Genomic DNA, 11,428 nt, shown 5'->3' on the forward strand with positions numbered 1-11,428 from the left:
GATAGGAGAGAGTCATTAAGTGAGCTGGAGAGAGAACGGGAAATGACCGCGAATCGGACTCGAACCCGGGTCCCCATGGGCGTTCAGGCCCATCCATGGTGCATGGCTGCTGCCTGCACCACAGCTCCCCCATGAAATGGGTTTATTCAGCCAAGTTCACAATTCACCCAGTGTGTGCTCACACACACACACACACACACACACACACACACACACACACACACACACACACACACGGAGGTGACAAAATGCTTGCTTGGAATCATTACACCAAGTTTCAAAAAGTTGTGGAAGATTTGTATTCATTTGGGCTGGTCCGTCTACTAGTACTCCATTGTAAGTCACAGTTTATGACTGCTTGAAATGAGGTCAAGAAGATATCAGGTCATGATGATATTCACATGAAAACAGGGCAGCCGCCCACTTCTTCTGAAACCCCAGACCAAGGCAAACTAGGGAGACAGATGATGGGGAAACATCCTCCATTAATGACTGCAGCAGTTTAACACTGACCCCCGTGTTGGCCAATAAGCCTTGCTCCCTGCGCTGATACCCTAGATATGAAAATGATGACAAATTAGAGGTCAGCTTTATGAGTCAATTACACATCAGGGGTCAGATTAATGACTCAATTTCAAATCAGGGGCAGATTAATGACTCAATTTCAAATCAGGGGCAGATTAATGATTCAATTTCAAATCAGGGTCAGATTAATGAGTCAATTACAAATCAAGGGTCAGATTAATAATCAAAGCATATAATCTGCCAGAGCCTGACAACTGTTTTTATAATTATCATTATTGTTATTATTATTATGGTGGACCAATCCTCTGGGCCTAAGGAGAGAGAGAGCCTCACACTAGAAACTGCAGTCTGCTCTCAACATAATCACCCCCTGCTGTTCTCACAGACCAGACAAAACGATGCCAGATCAGACAGCCTGACACCAATAGCCTCTCAGGCCACAATGGTGCCATTTACTGATCACATGTCAGTACTGAAATGGGAGGGATACCATTCTAACAGTTATACACAAGCTGTTCAAGAGATGACTGAGTTCTAGAAAAATGTGTAGGTCTGTTTAAATAAGAGATGTTTCACTATATCCAGACTGAATCTTGTCAGGCTGCCAGGAATCCTGTCTTCAAGTATATCTGCTTTAACTGAGCACTTTCTGGGAAGATCCACAGAAACCCAAACAGTGACACACACACACACACACACACACACACACAGAGAGACACACGCAGACACATACAGACACACACAGACACACACACAAAATCAAGTATAAACCAGAGAATTAAAAGACGCTGGTTTTCATTCCTCATATCCTTGACATATTGGGCTTTTCTCATTACAATGGCAACCATTCTCTCCGAGACTGTGGTCATATTATGGTTGGGCATATGTGTGTGTGTGTGTGTGTGTGTGTGTGTGTGTGTGTGTGTGTGTGTGTGTGTGTGTGTATCCTGCTCTGGTCAGATTATGGTTGGGCATGTTTAATTAAGACCCAGGGCCATATTTACTAACAGAATTGTGCCCACTTCAGGCGTTATTTCTATGCAAAATGCGGGTAGACATGGAACCGTATTTATGAAGGCAGCGTACTTGGGGAAAAAACTTAGCCTTTCGAGATATTCAAGATATTTAACACACACACACACACACACACACACACACACACACACGCACACACACACGCACACACACACACACACACACACACACACAGGCCCACAGAAGCACAACTATGCAGCAGGATGTGCCTCTGAGTGTGAACTTAAAAGAAACACAGCTGTGACACGTGTCTTTATTGCCATCCTTTATTGCACTTTTTTTTGTAAGCAGGTGCCATAGAAGCTGATCAGGACCGATCCCCAGCCCCAGCGACACATCAACCATAGCAGGACTAAGACAAGTCGATCCAAATTAAATTACGCTTCTCAAAATCAATACCATTGACAATAACCATAATAAGGTTCATTAATATCAAAATAAAATCCCCCGGAAAAATAACATTACATCGGTATCTGCTAAGAAGCCATTAAGGAAGTAAACGCACAGTATCTACAAAGGTACACACGGGAAGCGGGATAAAACTTACAGAGTGTATCAAAACCAGCAGGTGGGTTCCTTAATGTCTCTACTCATCGGGAGGTCCAATAGAATATGTACAGAGAGGGAGGTGGGTTTTTGTGTGGGTACATGCAAGTAATGATGTCACTTATGGTGGTGAAGGGCTCTTTTCATGATCACTGAATGAATCGCTGATTAGCAGTCTACGTGTGTCTAGTGCTTCCTCAGAATCTACTGTATGTTTCTCAGGCTTTCAGGCGGCCTCCTCGTCGGGGAAGGAATGCGGGAGTTAGAGGGGTTAACAGTCGACTCCATCAGTGGTCGTCATGGCGACACGGTTGGCGAGCAACCTCATCACTACGTCATTCTCTCTGGCTCGTGCACGCTTTCTCTCCATCACTCGTTCTCTCTCGTCCATCGCACACACATACACGCGCAAACTGTCACAATCACACTCAACGTTTTCTACTGATGGGGAGTACATTTCCTAAAAACCTTCACAAGACCCCTGATACAGCACAAGACCCCCCGGCACACCAAGTCACCCCTTGGTACACATGGAAACATCAAAATGTACAGAATAATTACAGCAAAACTGGACTTCCACTCCCAGTCCCTCCGTCCCAAGTGGGGGCGCTGTTGCCCGGCTACATGAGCGAAGTCAGTAGTGTGAGATCAGAAAGCAAAGGACCCAAGTCTGTTTAGTTGACAGTGTGGAGGAAACAGAGAGTGAAGCCAGGCTCCTCTGCCTCCGTGGTTTCTGAGATGTTCCTGGACGGTTGTGGCCCGCAGGAGGCGGAGCCGCTTGTGTCTGCAGGCTAGCTCTTCCCCATCTTGGCGATCAGCTCGTCGCAGATCTTTGTGAGCTCCTCGATTTCTCGGTTCTGAGGAAAAGGAAAAGTTCTAAAGTTCAGAAACTGGAATGTGCGTATAGTCTGTGCATTGCAGATGGAAAGGATGATTCATTCTTCTTCATAGTACCTTAAAACAGTCAAAGTGGTTTTCAAAATACTTTTAGTCATAAATAAACACTGTTGATCTACTTATGAATATGTATGGGTACAAATGGGTGAATAAACTAATAGATAGACTTGATAGACAGACAGACAGACAGACAGACAGACATACAGACACAGACATACAGTAGAGACAGACAGAGAGACAGAGACAGAGACAGAGACAGACAGACAGACAGACAGACAACAAGACAGACAGACAGGTGACCTCTGACCTTCTGCTCCAGGGTGCTCTCCAGTGAATCCACCTTCATCTGCTCCTTCCTGAGGGTGGCCTGGTAGGCCGCCTGCTCCTGCTTGGCCTTCGCCCGCACCTGAGCGATGTCCGAGTTTGCCCTGCAAAGAGTAGAGATCACCAAATCACACACGGTGGCATCAAATAGGCGTTGTGAAGCAGCGTTACAAGTGTAATTTACAGTCTGTGTTTGTCATATGGGATGCTTCCCATCTGTTCATAGCCTAGTTCGAGACCACTGTAATAACAAACTGGTTAACCCTTGTGCTGTTGTCTGTATCACAGCTTGAATAGATGTAACAGTAGGTACATACGTCCTGTTGTCTGTATCACAGCTTGAATAGATGTAACAGTAGGCAAATACGTCCTGATCGCAGTGACTCACTTGTCAAGTTTTTCCTCTGCGTGGATTTTCAGGGCCTGGTATCTCTGCTCCTCTTTTCTGACTCGTGACAAATACTCCTGCGCACACTTCTTCAAAACCTCCTCGTTCTGAGGAAACAAGTCAGTTTGCTCAGGTTAAACCAGATGACCACATTGTCTGAGAAAGTAGATGGGATGTTACACTTAAACGTTTCACATAGCTAACCTTGCGGAAGCCTTCCAGCACGTCCTTTAGCTTCTCGTAGCGACGGAAAAGGTCAGCCAGTGACTTCTCCACAGAGTTGAGGTCAGACAGAGCCTGGTCTTTCTCAATGATGAGCTGCTGGATGGTGTGTTGTGACAGCGATTTATCCCTCTGGTCGTCCTCTGAGAGACACACACACACACACACACACACACACAGAGTAATCAGAGCGAGAAACATCTATCCAAGCATGCAGGTGTGCATGCACTCACACACACTCCACTGAACTCTTCCTGATTCGTTTCTATGTGATGTCTGATCACACACTGTTCCAACCAACTGCAGCAGACACCAGCGAACTCACACACCCAGCAGTGGTTAGGTGTTGTGGGAGGCCTGTGTTGAGCTCTCTGGTGTTTGCTGGCATCTGTGGTTGTTTGTTGTTCAATTTTGTGGAAGAACCTTAAGAATTCTTTGTCTAGGGATGATAATATAAGATAAATTAGATAATAATTTAAGGAGAAAAACACAAGCCCATATCACCCTATGGTCCTGATGACTCTATATGGTTATACATTTTATAGATGATGGCATTGGCCTTCTTCTCAATCCTGAATCCCTGAATGAAGCATGCACACAAGACATACATTTAACCATGAAGAGACCAAAGAGATGTAGGTCTTGGTTGAGACCTGTGGATGTTGTTGGGGATGTTGTCCTTGAGTGAAGCCACTGATTAGTGTATAGTGTGACTGTGATAAGAGCAGTTATCCCACAACTCACTCTCTTTATTAGCTTAACGGTCCAACCTAATTGTATTTCCCTAAGTCAGCATGACTTGTATCCTTTGCCTATCTGATGCAGATCTTTAGCCATCCCTGTGTTAAGGTTTGTAGTTTATTTTAGTGTTAAGTGTATGTTTAGTGTGAGGATAAGCGGATTGTAAGCTAATGATGGGTGAGACAAGTAGTGCTAGAGTATGTATCAAAAAATGAAGTGTCATCATCCCTAATGTCAATGTGATGTGATGCGATCTACTAACTGTACGAGGACAAACAAACGAGGAGTTATGAAAATGACGTGAGAGGTGAGGAATGGAAGACGTGTTACCGCAGGGCATCCACAGCACCCTGCGTTGCTAGGCAACACGCAGACTGGACACAGAGAACACAAAAAAAGTGAAAGTTCTTCTTTACTTACCAGGCAAGCCTGACTCATTGGTATATGAAATACACACAGGCAAAGAGGGGAGCAAAACAGAAAGAAGGGATTGTGTTAAGACAAGCCTGGAGGGTGTGAAAGGTGAAGAAGGAGTGTATTGCAAAATGAAAACAATTAAAAAATAAAAAGAGTAAGTCAAGAAGATGCGGAATCCATGAGAGGCAACTTAAAGGATAACTGGTGAACAATCAAAAAAGAAAATGAAATTTTAAAAAGTCAAAATACTAAAGAGAATCTAAAAAATACGGGAATGAAAAAATTATAACAGAAAGGAAAGTAAGAATGAAGGAGTGAGCACAGAAACAGAAAGGATGTTCTGACTGCAAAAACATTTCAAAATCAGCATTCCTCAGGTTGAACAAAAAAGAGTCTCTCCGAACAACAGCTACTGAACAGGGCCACCACGGGCTCAGCCAAAGATCATCCACCACTGTGTGTTTTCTGTGAGGGGAGCGCTTAAGTCAATGCAGATCAGGACAGTTGAAAGACTTTAAGACAGGCATGTCAAAGCATTTGACACAAGCAAATGGGATCAACAAGGTGTGTTGTGTTGTGTACGTCGGTGCCAGGAAAGAAAATGGTGGAAGAAGTCAAAGACAGTTTGGGCTTGGACAGAGCGTAGGGTCAGAGACCAGTGTGTTTGGGACACTGGCACAAGGTCATGTCAGCCGCAACCGTCACAGCAGTGGAGTAGGACAGTAATGGGTGTGTGTTGCAGGACTGGGTGTGTGCTGAGGACTGTGTGTGTGTTACAGGACTGAGTGTGTGTTGCAGGACTGGGTGGGGCACTCACCAATCATCTGTGCGATGGTCTTCTCATACTCGGACACGATCCGTCTGTGAGGAAGAAAGAACAGTGAGCAGACTTGTGAGCTAATCAGTGAGGCAAACAGAAAAACCATCTCCATTTAAAAACCTCTCTGTATAACCATAACTTACTTCGCTAAACTTGGCTAGGAGTGGGAAACTTAAACGGTGACTTTGAGAGGGTTGGGTTGATGGGCTGAGGCTGGGACCGCTAAACAGAACAGGCATCTGAGGGCCTGAAGTCTATTAAGTTCCGCTGGAGCTGCGGCTAAATCCTAATTTCCTTTGCGGTTCAGGCGACTGACCGAAGGCACTGTTTTGCGGGGGGATCCCCTGGAAGTGACAGCCTAATGTGCGCATCGGGGGAGGGCCAGAGGGAGGGCTTGTTTTGGGAAAAGCAGGTTGCCGTCAAGGTAAGCGGATGGATTAGCAATGCTTCCCCTTAGCCTCTTAGCCCGTTCTGATCCTGATCCCAATCAGTCTAATGAAGTAAGCCCTCGTCTTATCCACACTGACAAGGCACAGTCCAGCTGGCCCACTCCACCCCCCCAGCAGCACTCAACCCCCCCAGCAGCACTCCACCCCCCCAGCAGCACTCAACCCCCCCAGCAGCACCCCCCCCCCTCCCAGCAGCCCCCCCACCCCACACACCGCTGCCATGACTCCCCCTCTCCCTCCACTGTCAAAGTGCTCTGTTTAAAAGGAGGAGGCGGATGGAAGGCAGAAGTGCTGCCTCACACACAAGACGTATGTCTCCTGCTAGCAGATCTAGGCTAATTCATGCACTGTTGGACAAAATATGTAGAGTCAGTCAATGTAATATAAGGTGAAGGTACAGCACTCGCTTAATTTCTTAAGGATAGTATGAGACTTAATTGTTAATATTAGGAATACAACGTAAAGTGTCTCTCCAAAAAGAATCAGCTAGAAAAGGTTATGTGACCACGGTAGGTGGCCAAATCCCAGTCTTTCCAGTAAAATAGCCAGACTCAAAGACAAGTTTCTCACATCTGTTCCACCTCACCAGCTCTCTCGTGGAGCTGCTTTCACTAAACCTGCTACCAAAACGCTCATATGCAGGAGCACGTGTGAGCCCACATCATCATCCAGATGGGCTAAAAACACCCCCATAATCCTCTCCTCCTCGCCTTCACACACTCCAAGCTGTCAATCCCTGCGATCACCTGCCAAGCATTTCACCTTAAGCCCACCTTAACTTGGCTTTCTACTCTTGACCCGGCTTTAGAGGAGAGCCAAGGGTGCTGTGGAGATCATGCGCTGGACAGAGGAAGGTGTGTGTGTGTGTGTGTGTGTGTGTGCTGTGGAGATCATGCGCTGGACAGAGTAAGGTGTGTGAGTGTGTGTGTGTGTGTGCTGTGGAGATCATGCGCTGGACAGAGTAAGGTGTGTGAGTGTGTGTGTGTGTGTGTGTGTGTGTGTGTGTGTGTGTGTGTGTGTGTGTGTGTGTGTGCGTGTGCGTGCTGTGGAGATCATGCGCTGGACAGAGGAAGGTGTGAGGAGGCAGCTTCTCATTACGCGCCACAACACGCGGTCTCACCTCATTTCCACCACATCCTGCCGACTCTCCTCGTACTTCCTCTTCCAGTCCAGAACCTCTTTCTCCTTGGCCACAATCTGATTTGCAGAGGGAAAAAAAAACAAACGTAGAAAAAACACGTCAGGCATCGCGGACCTCACACTTCAACACATATTCTCCTCTGCGGATGGCCGATTGTGGCGCTGCATTGTTGGCATCTCTTAGGAAGAGGGGCATTCAACCGCAGCTGGCATTTCACAAAACAGACGCATACAGTACACACAAGAGCTGTGTGCACTTATACGGGTCAGTACGTAAACAAAATGGGTTTCGCAGGTCACCTCACAAAGTTAATGTATTATTTGTACCGGAAGTTTCTGTGGATGAATGCATTGTCTAAGGTTAAATGCTAATGCCAATGGGTACTGGGGCCAGACCTCGTCGCGGGCGATGCCCAAAGAATGGTCCATGTCCCGGGGCAGGAAGGGGCTCTCTCCCTCGCTGTATCCAGGCCGGGTGTACAGGGAGGTCCTGGAGACGGCATTCTCAGCAGGGGACAACACCTCCCTCTGTGGATGGGTTTGGGGATAAAGGGGTGGTGGTGGGGGAGGGGGCACAAAATAAAGTGGAACACACTGTTAGAGGATAGTTTATGGTGGTAATGACGAGACTCACTGAGGCGCTTTTTAAAGAACGCAACCACACAACCACACACACACACACACACACACACACACTCACACACACACACACACACACACACACACACACACACACACAGGAGTGGAAAGCAACCCAAGGCGCAGGTTTCTCGGTCTACGAAGCGAATGCACAAGGCCAATGAAAGCAGGGGAACAGCTAACAGCTACCATTCCCACAGGTGCACGTAGCTGGAGTGAGGTTCCTTAGCTATGATGGGACAGCCCTCATTGTCGACGTCATTCTGTGATTGGCCGACAATGACCAAAACAAAAATGATCAGATGCTCAGCTGCGATTGGCTGGGGGAGAAGAGGGAGTTGTTGCTATGGCTCCCCTCAGTTGGATTGATCCCTCGACTGGTGCCAAAGTCTCACTAGCATCAATACATTCCTTAGATAGAGAAGGTATTAAAACAGCTACTACTCAGCAAGGCCAGATTCATGATGTTCACATGTCAATAACACACAAGTCAGCTGGACCATAACCTTCAATATCCACGTTTAAGGGTAATGTAACAAGGCAACAGCGCCCTACACCTTCAAAAACCAAGTAAGAGTAACAGATCATTTGATCCAATAATCAATTGTCAACATTGACAAAACAACAGAAACCTCTTCTCTGGAGTACTAAGTGCTTTAACACAATGGACCAATAAGCCAATTAGGGTGCATTCCACTGTCACAATTGCACACGCTTGTAAAATCCCTAAAAAGTCCCTCAAAACACCTGCTGGTGTGAGATGATTTAACCATCCCTACACAGTTAGGTGATATGATTATGTGTTTTTCCTTGTGGATTGTACAGAGGGTGTGGGGGGAGGGGGGAGCTCCTTCATCCACAGGATCTCAAATGGGATCTTATGGGATCTTTTACCTGTTCTTGAGGGCCCAAGAACCTTCTGCTTAGTTCCTTTGAGTATAACATGAAACCCCATGAGTGCTACATCGCATTTCTCTATATACATTCTGGTTATGGGCAGTGGGGAAGTCTTAAGATTACTCATGCAGCCCTCCAGAACAATGGTCACACTATCTGGTTCTACAGCAAAGGGTACTGCTTAGACCCAAACCCAACTCCACCTTCAGTCTGCGGGATCCTTGGGGGGGGGGGGGGGGGACTAGTGCTCGTCTGCCCAGGAATAAGGTAGTGTGTGTGTGTGTGTGTGCGTGCGTGCGTGCGTGTGTGTGTGGGGGTTATCTGCCAGTGGGCCACCCGATATGGAGCACCACGTGTGCATCATGGAAATACTAGGACACAAACGTAGTCACATATCAATTAGCTTAGCATCTAGGTACGGGTCTTGGCTAGTTATGGTTAGACATCTTCCTGACTGGCATTAAACCCTGCATGAAGTCTGAAAAGGTGGATATGTGCGTGGTGGGGCAAACACAGAATAGTGAATCTAAACCTAAACATCCCGTAAACAAACACCAAATAATACAAAATAATATAATCGCATAAAAGAACAGGTGTGAGAGTCGTAACCATTTGCTGTCGTGAGGTCTTTGGGTGGGAGGCAGTCGTGAGTATTTTCAGAGGTGAGGGAATTGTGAGGTTTACTGGGTTAACATTAGGGGACTGGCTGTATGCTTTAATGGGATAGGAGTAGGCTAGTGTGGCGGGGGAATGGGGGATCTCAGTCTGTCCTCTTACTTTTGCTGCAGGTGAACCGCTGCGATTCCACCACCGCGTGCTGGGCTTCTTGAGACGAGACTGTGGAGCGTGCGAGACAGAGGAGTGAGACTGAGGAGCGTGCGAGACAGAGGAGTGAGACTGTGGAGTGTGCGAGACAGAGGAGTGAGACTGACAGGGAGTAGAGCAGTGATGGGGAGGACACACTGTTGGGCTACTTGGACCAGGAGGACTGACGCTAAACAGTCACAACTCTCACCGTGTCCCCCAAACCCCCACCCTCCAAGTCTACACACACTCCTACTCCCCCACCCACACCTCATGGGTGCCTGGAGACGGCAGAAAACAAGAAGCACTCCTTCAAAGTGTCACCATCTCATCTGAAGGGCAACCTCATACAGAGATCACCTGATGTCACTGACCACAGATCAGCGATACAGAGCAACAGCACCAGTGTGGTACAGTGCCAGTGTGATACTGTGCCCGTGTGATACTGTGCCTGCGGGTACTGTGCCAGTGTTAGCTCAATGTTAGTTCACAATCCAGTCAGAAAGCAAGAAAGTGACATGGAATAGAGTTACAGAACACACAACAGAAGCACTTAAGTAGGTTGGACAAAATTTGGCTACAGGGGTAGTATTTAAATACCAAATCCGTATGATGTACAGCTTAGGGTTGGTAGTTTCTAATAGGAAGGGGACATCCCAAGTCACTTTGATGTTTCTTTAAGCTTCCACAAGCAGCATGCAGGTTTGCCAACTGGAGGTTCCAGGGAAGAGATAAGTCTCTCTCCTTCAGAAGGGTGACTGCTGGGGGAGGAGCCGAGAGCCAGTACGGGGTGGGGTGGGGGTGGGCTGGGGGGTAGGGGTGGAGTGGGGTGGGGTGGACAGCCAAGTTAGAGATGTCGCATGGGGGACCAGGAGGTAATTGTGGTTGGTTGGAAGATTGATACCCACTGGGTGGAGGTATTGTTGGTTATGGGTGTGCACCCACACGCATACACAGACACAGACACACACACACACACACACACACACAAACACACACACACAAAAACACACACCAGTTGGGGTGGTTTCAAGGAAAGGGTAAAAGGGCACACCCATGCTCAAATACCCACACACACTCAAATACACACACACACTCAAATCACACAAAAAAACACAGTCACACATGCACTTGCAAGTGCAGGAGGGCACACACACACAACACACACACACACACACACACGTCAGCAGGTTCAGGCTGATTCAGCGCAGTACCTGTTTGGGGGATACATTGGCAAGGGAGGGGCTCTGAGAGATGCATTTGGCTACCTGCAGAGCCTCCATCCTCAAGGCAGCAAGAACCAGCTCCTCCTGGGTCACGAGGAGGAGGAGGAGGAGGAGGAGGAGGAGGAGGAGGAGGAGGAAAGGGAGGGGGGGAAGGCCCAGGAGGGGAAGAGGAGGTGGGGGGAGGGGCGATGGGAAAGAGGGGTTAGAGAGCACACACTTCACCCAGGCATCGACACCTCGCAGAAAAAGAAGACAGGTACAAACAAGGACAAACATAGACACAAACACACTCTACCTCTCTTGTGGCCTCTTTCTCTCTTTCTCTCTCTCTCTTTCTCTCTCTCACACACACACACAC

At 47.5% G+C, this 11,428-nt stretch overlaps 1 protein-coding gene across 6 annotated transcripts in view; it reads right to left on the reverse strand.

Moving 5' to 3' along the window:
* Positions 1–1,812: 1,812 nt before the first annotated feature.
* tacc2 (transforming, acidic coiled-coil containing protein 2) overlaps positions 1,813–11,428 on the reverse strand; it is a 52,332-nt gene continuing 42,716 nt past the window's right edge. For 3 of the 6 annotated variants that reach the window (XM_080849242.1, XM_080849241.1, XM_080849240.1), the window contains exons 12-20: positions 11,059–11,154; positions 9,818–9,877; positions 7,901–8,032; positions 7,485–7,561; positions 5,913–5,956; positions 3,920–4,080; positions 3,716–3,822; positions 3,311–3,431; positions 1,813–2,963 (exon numbers count right to left, since the gene is read on the reverse strand). In XM_080849242.1, the coding sequence (XP_080705368.1) occupies positions 2,898–2,963; positions 3,311–3,431; positions 3,716–3,822; positions 3,920–4,080; positions 5,913–5,956; positions 7,485–7,561; positions 7,901–8,032; positions 9,818–9,877; positions 11,059–11,154 (864 nt within the window). In that variant the 3' untranslated portion in view covers positions 1,813–2,897. The remainder of the gene's footprint in view (positions 2,964–3,310; positions 3,432–3,715; positions 3,823–3,919; positions 4,081–5,912; positions 5,957–7,484; positions 7,562–7,900; positions 8,033–9,817; positions 9,878–11,058; positions 11,155–11,428) is intronic. The other 3 variants (XM_080849245.1, XM_080849244.1, XM_080849243.1) reach the window with 2 other exon arrangements.

The sequence above is a fragment of the Sprattus sprattus genome (assembly GCF_963457725.1).
Source record: "Sprattus sprattus genome assembly, chromosome: 12".
NCBI classification, from domain to species: Eukaryota; Metazoa; Chordata; class Actinopteri; order Clupeiformes; family Clupeidae; genus Sprattus; species Sprattus sprattus.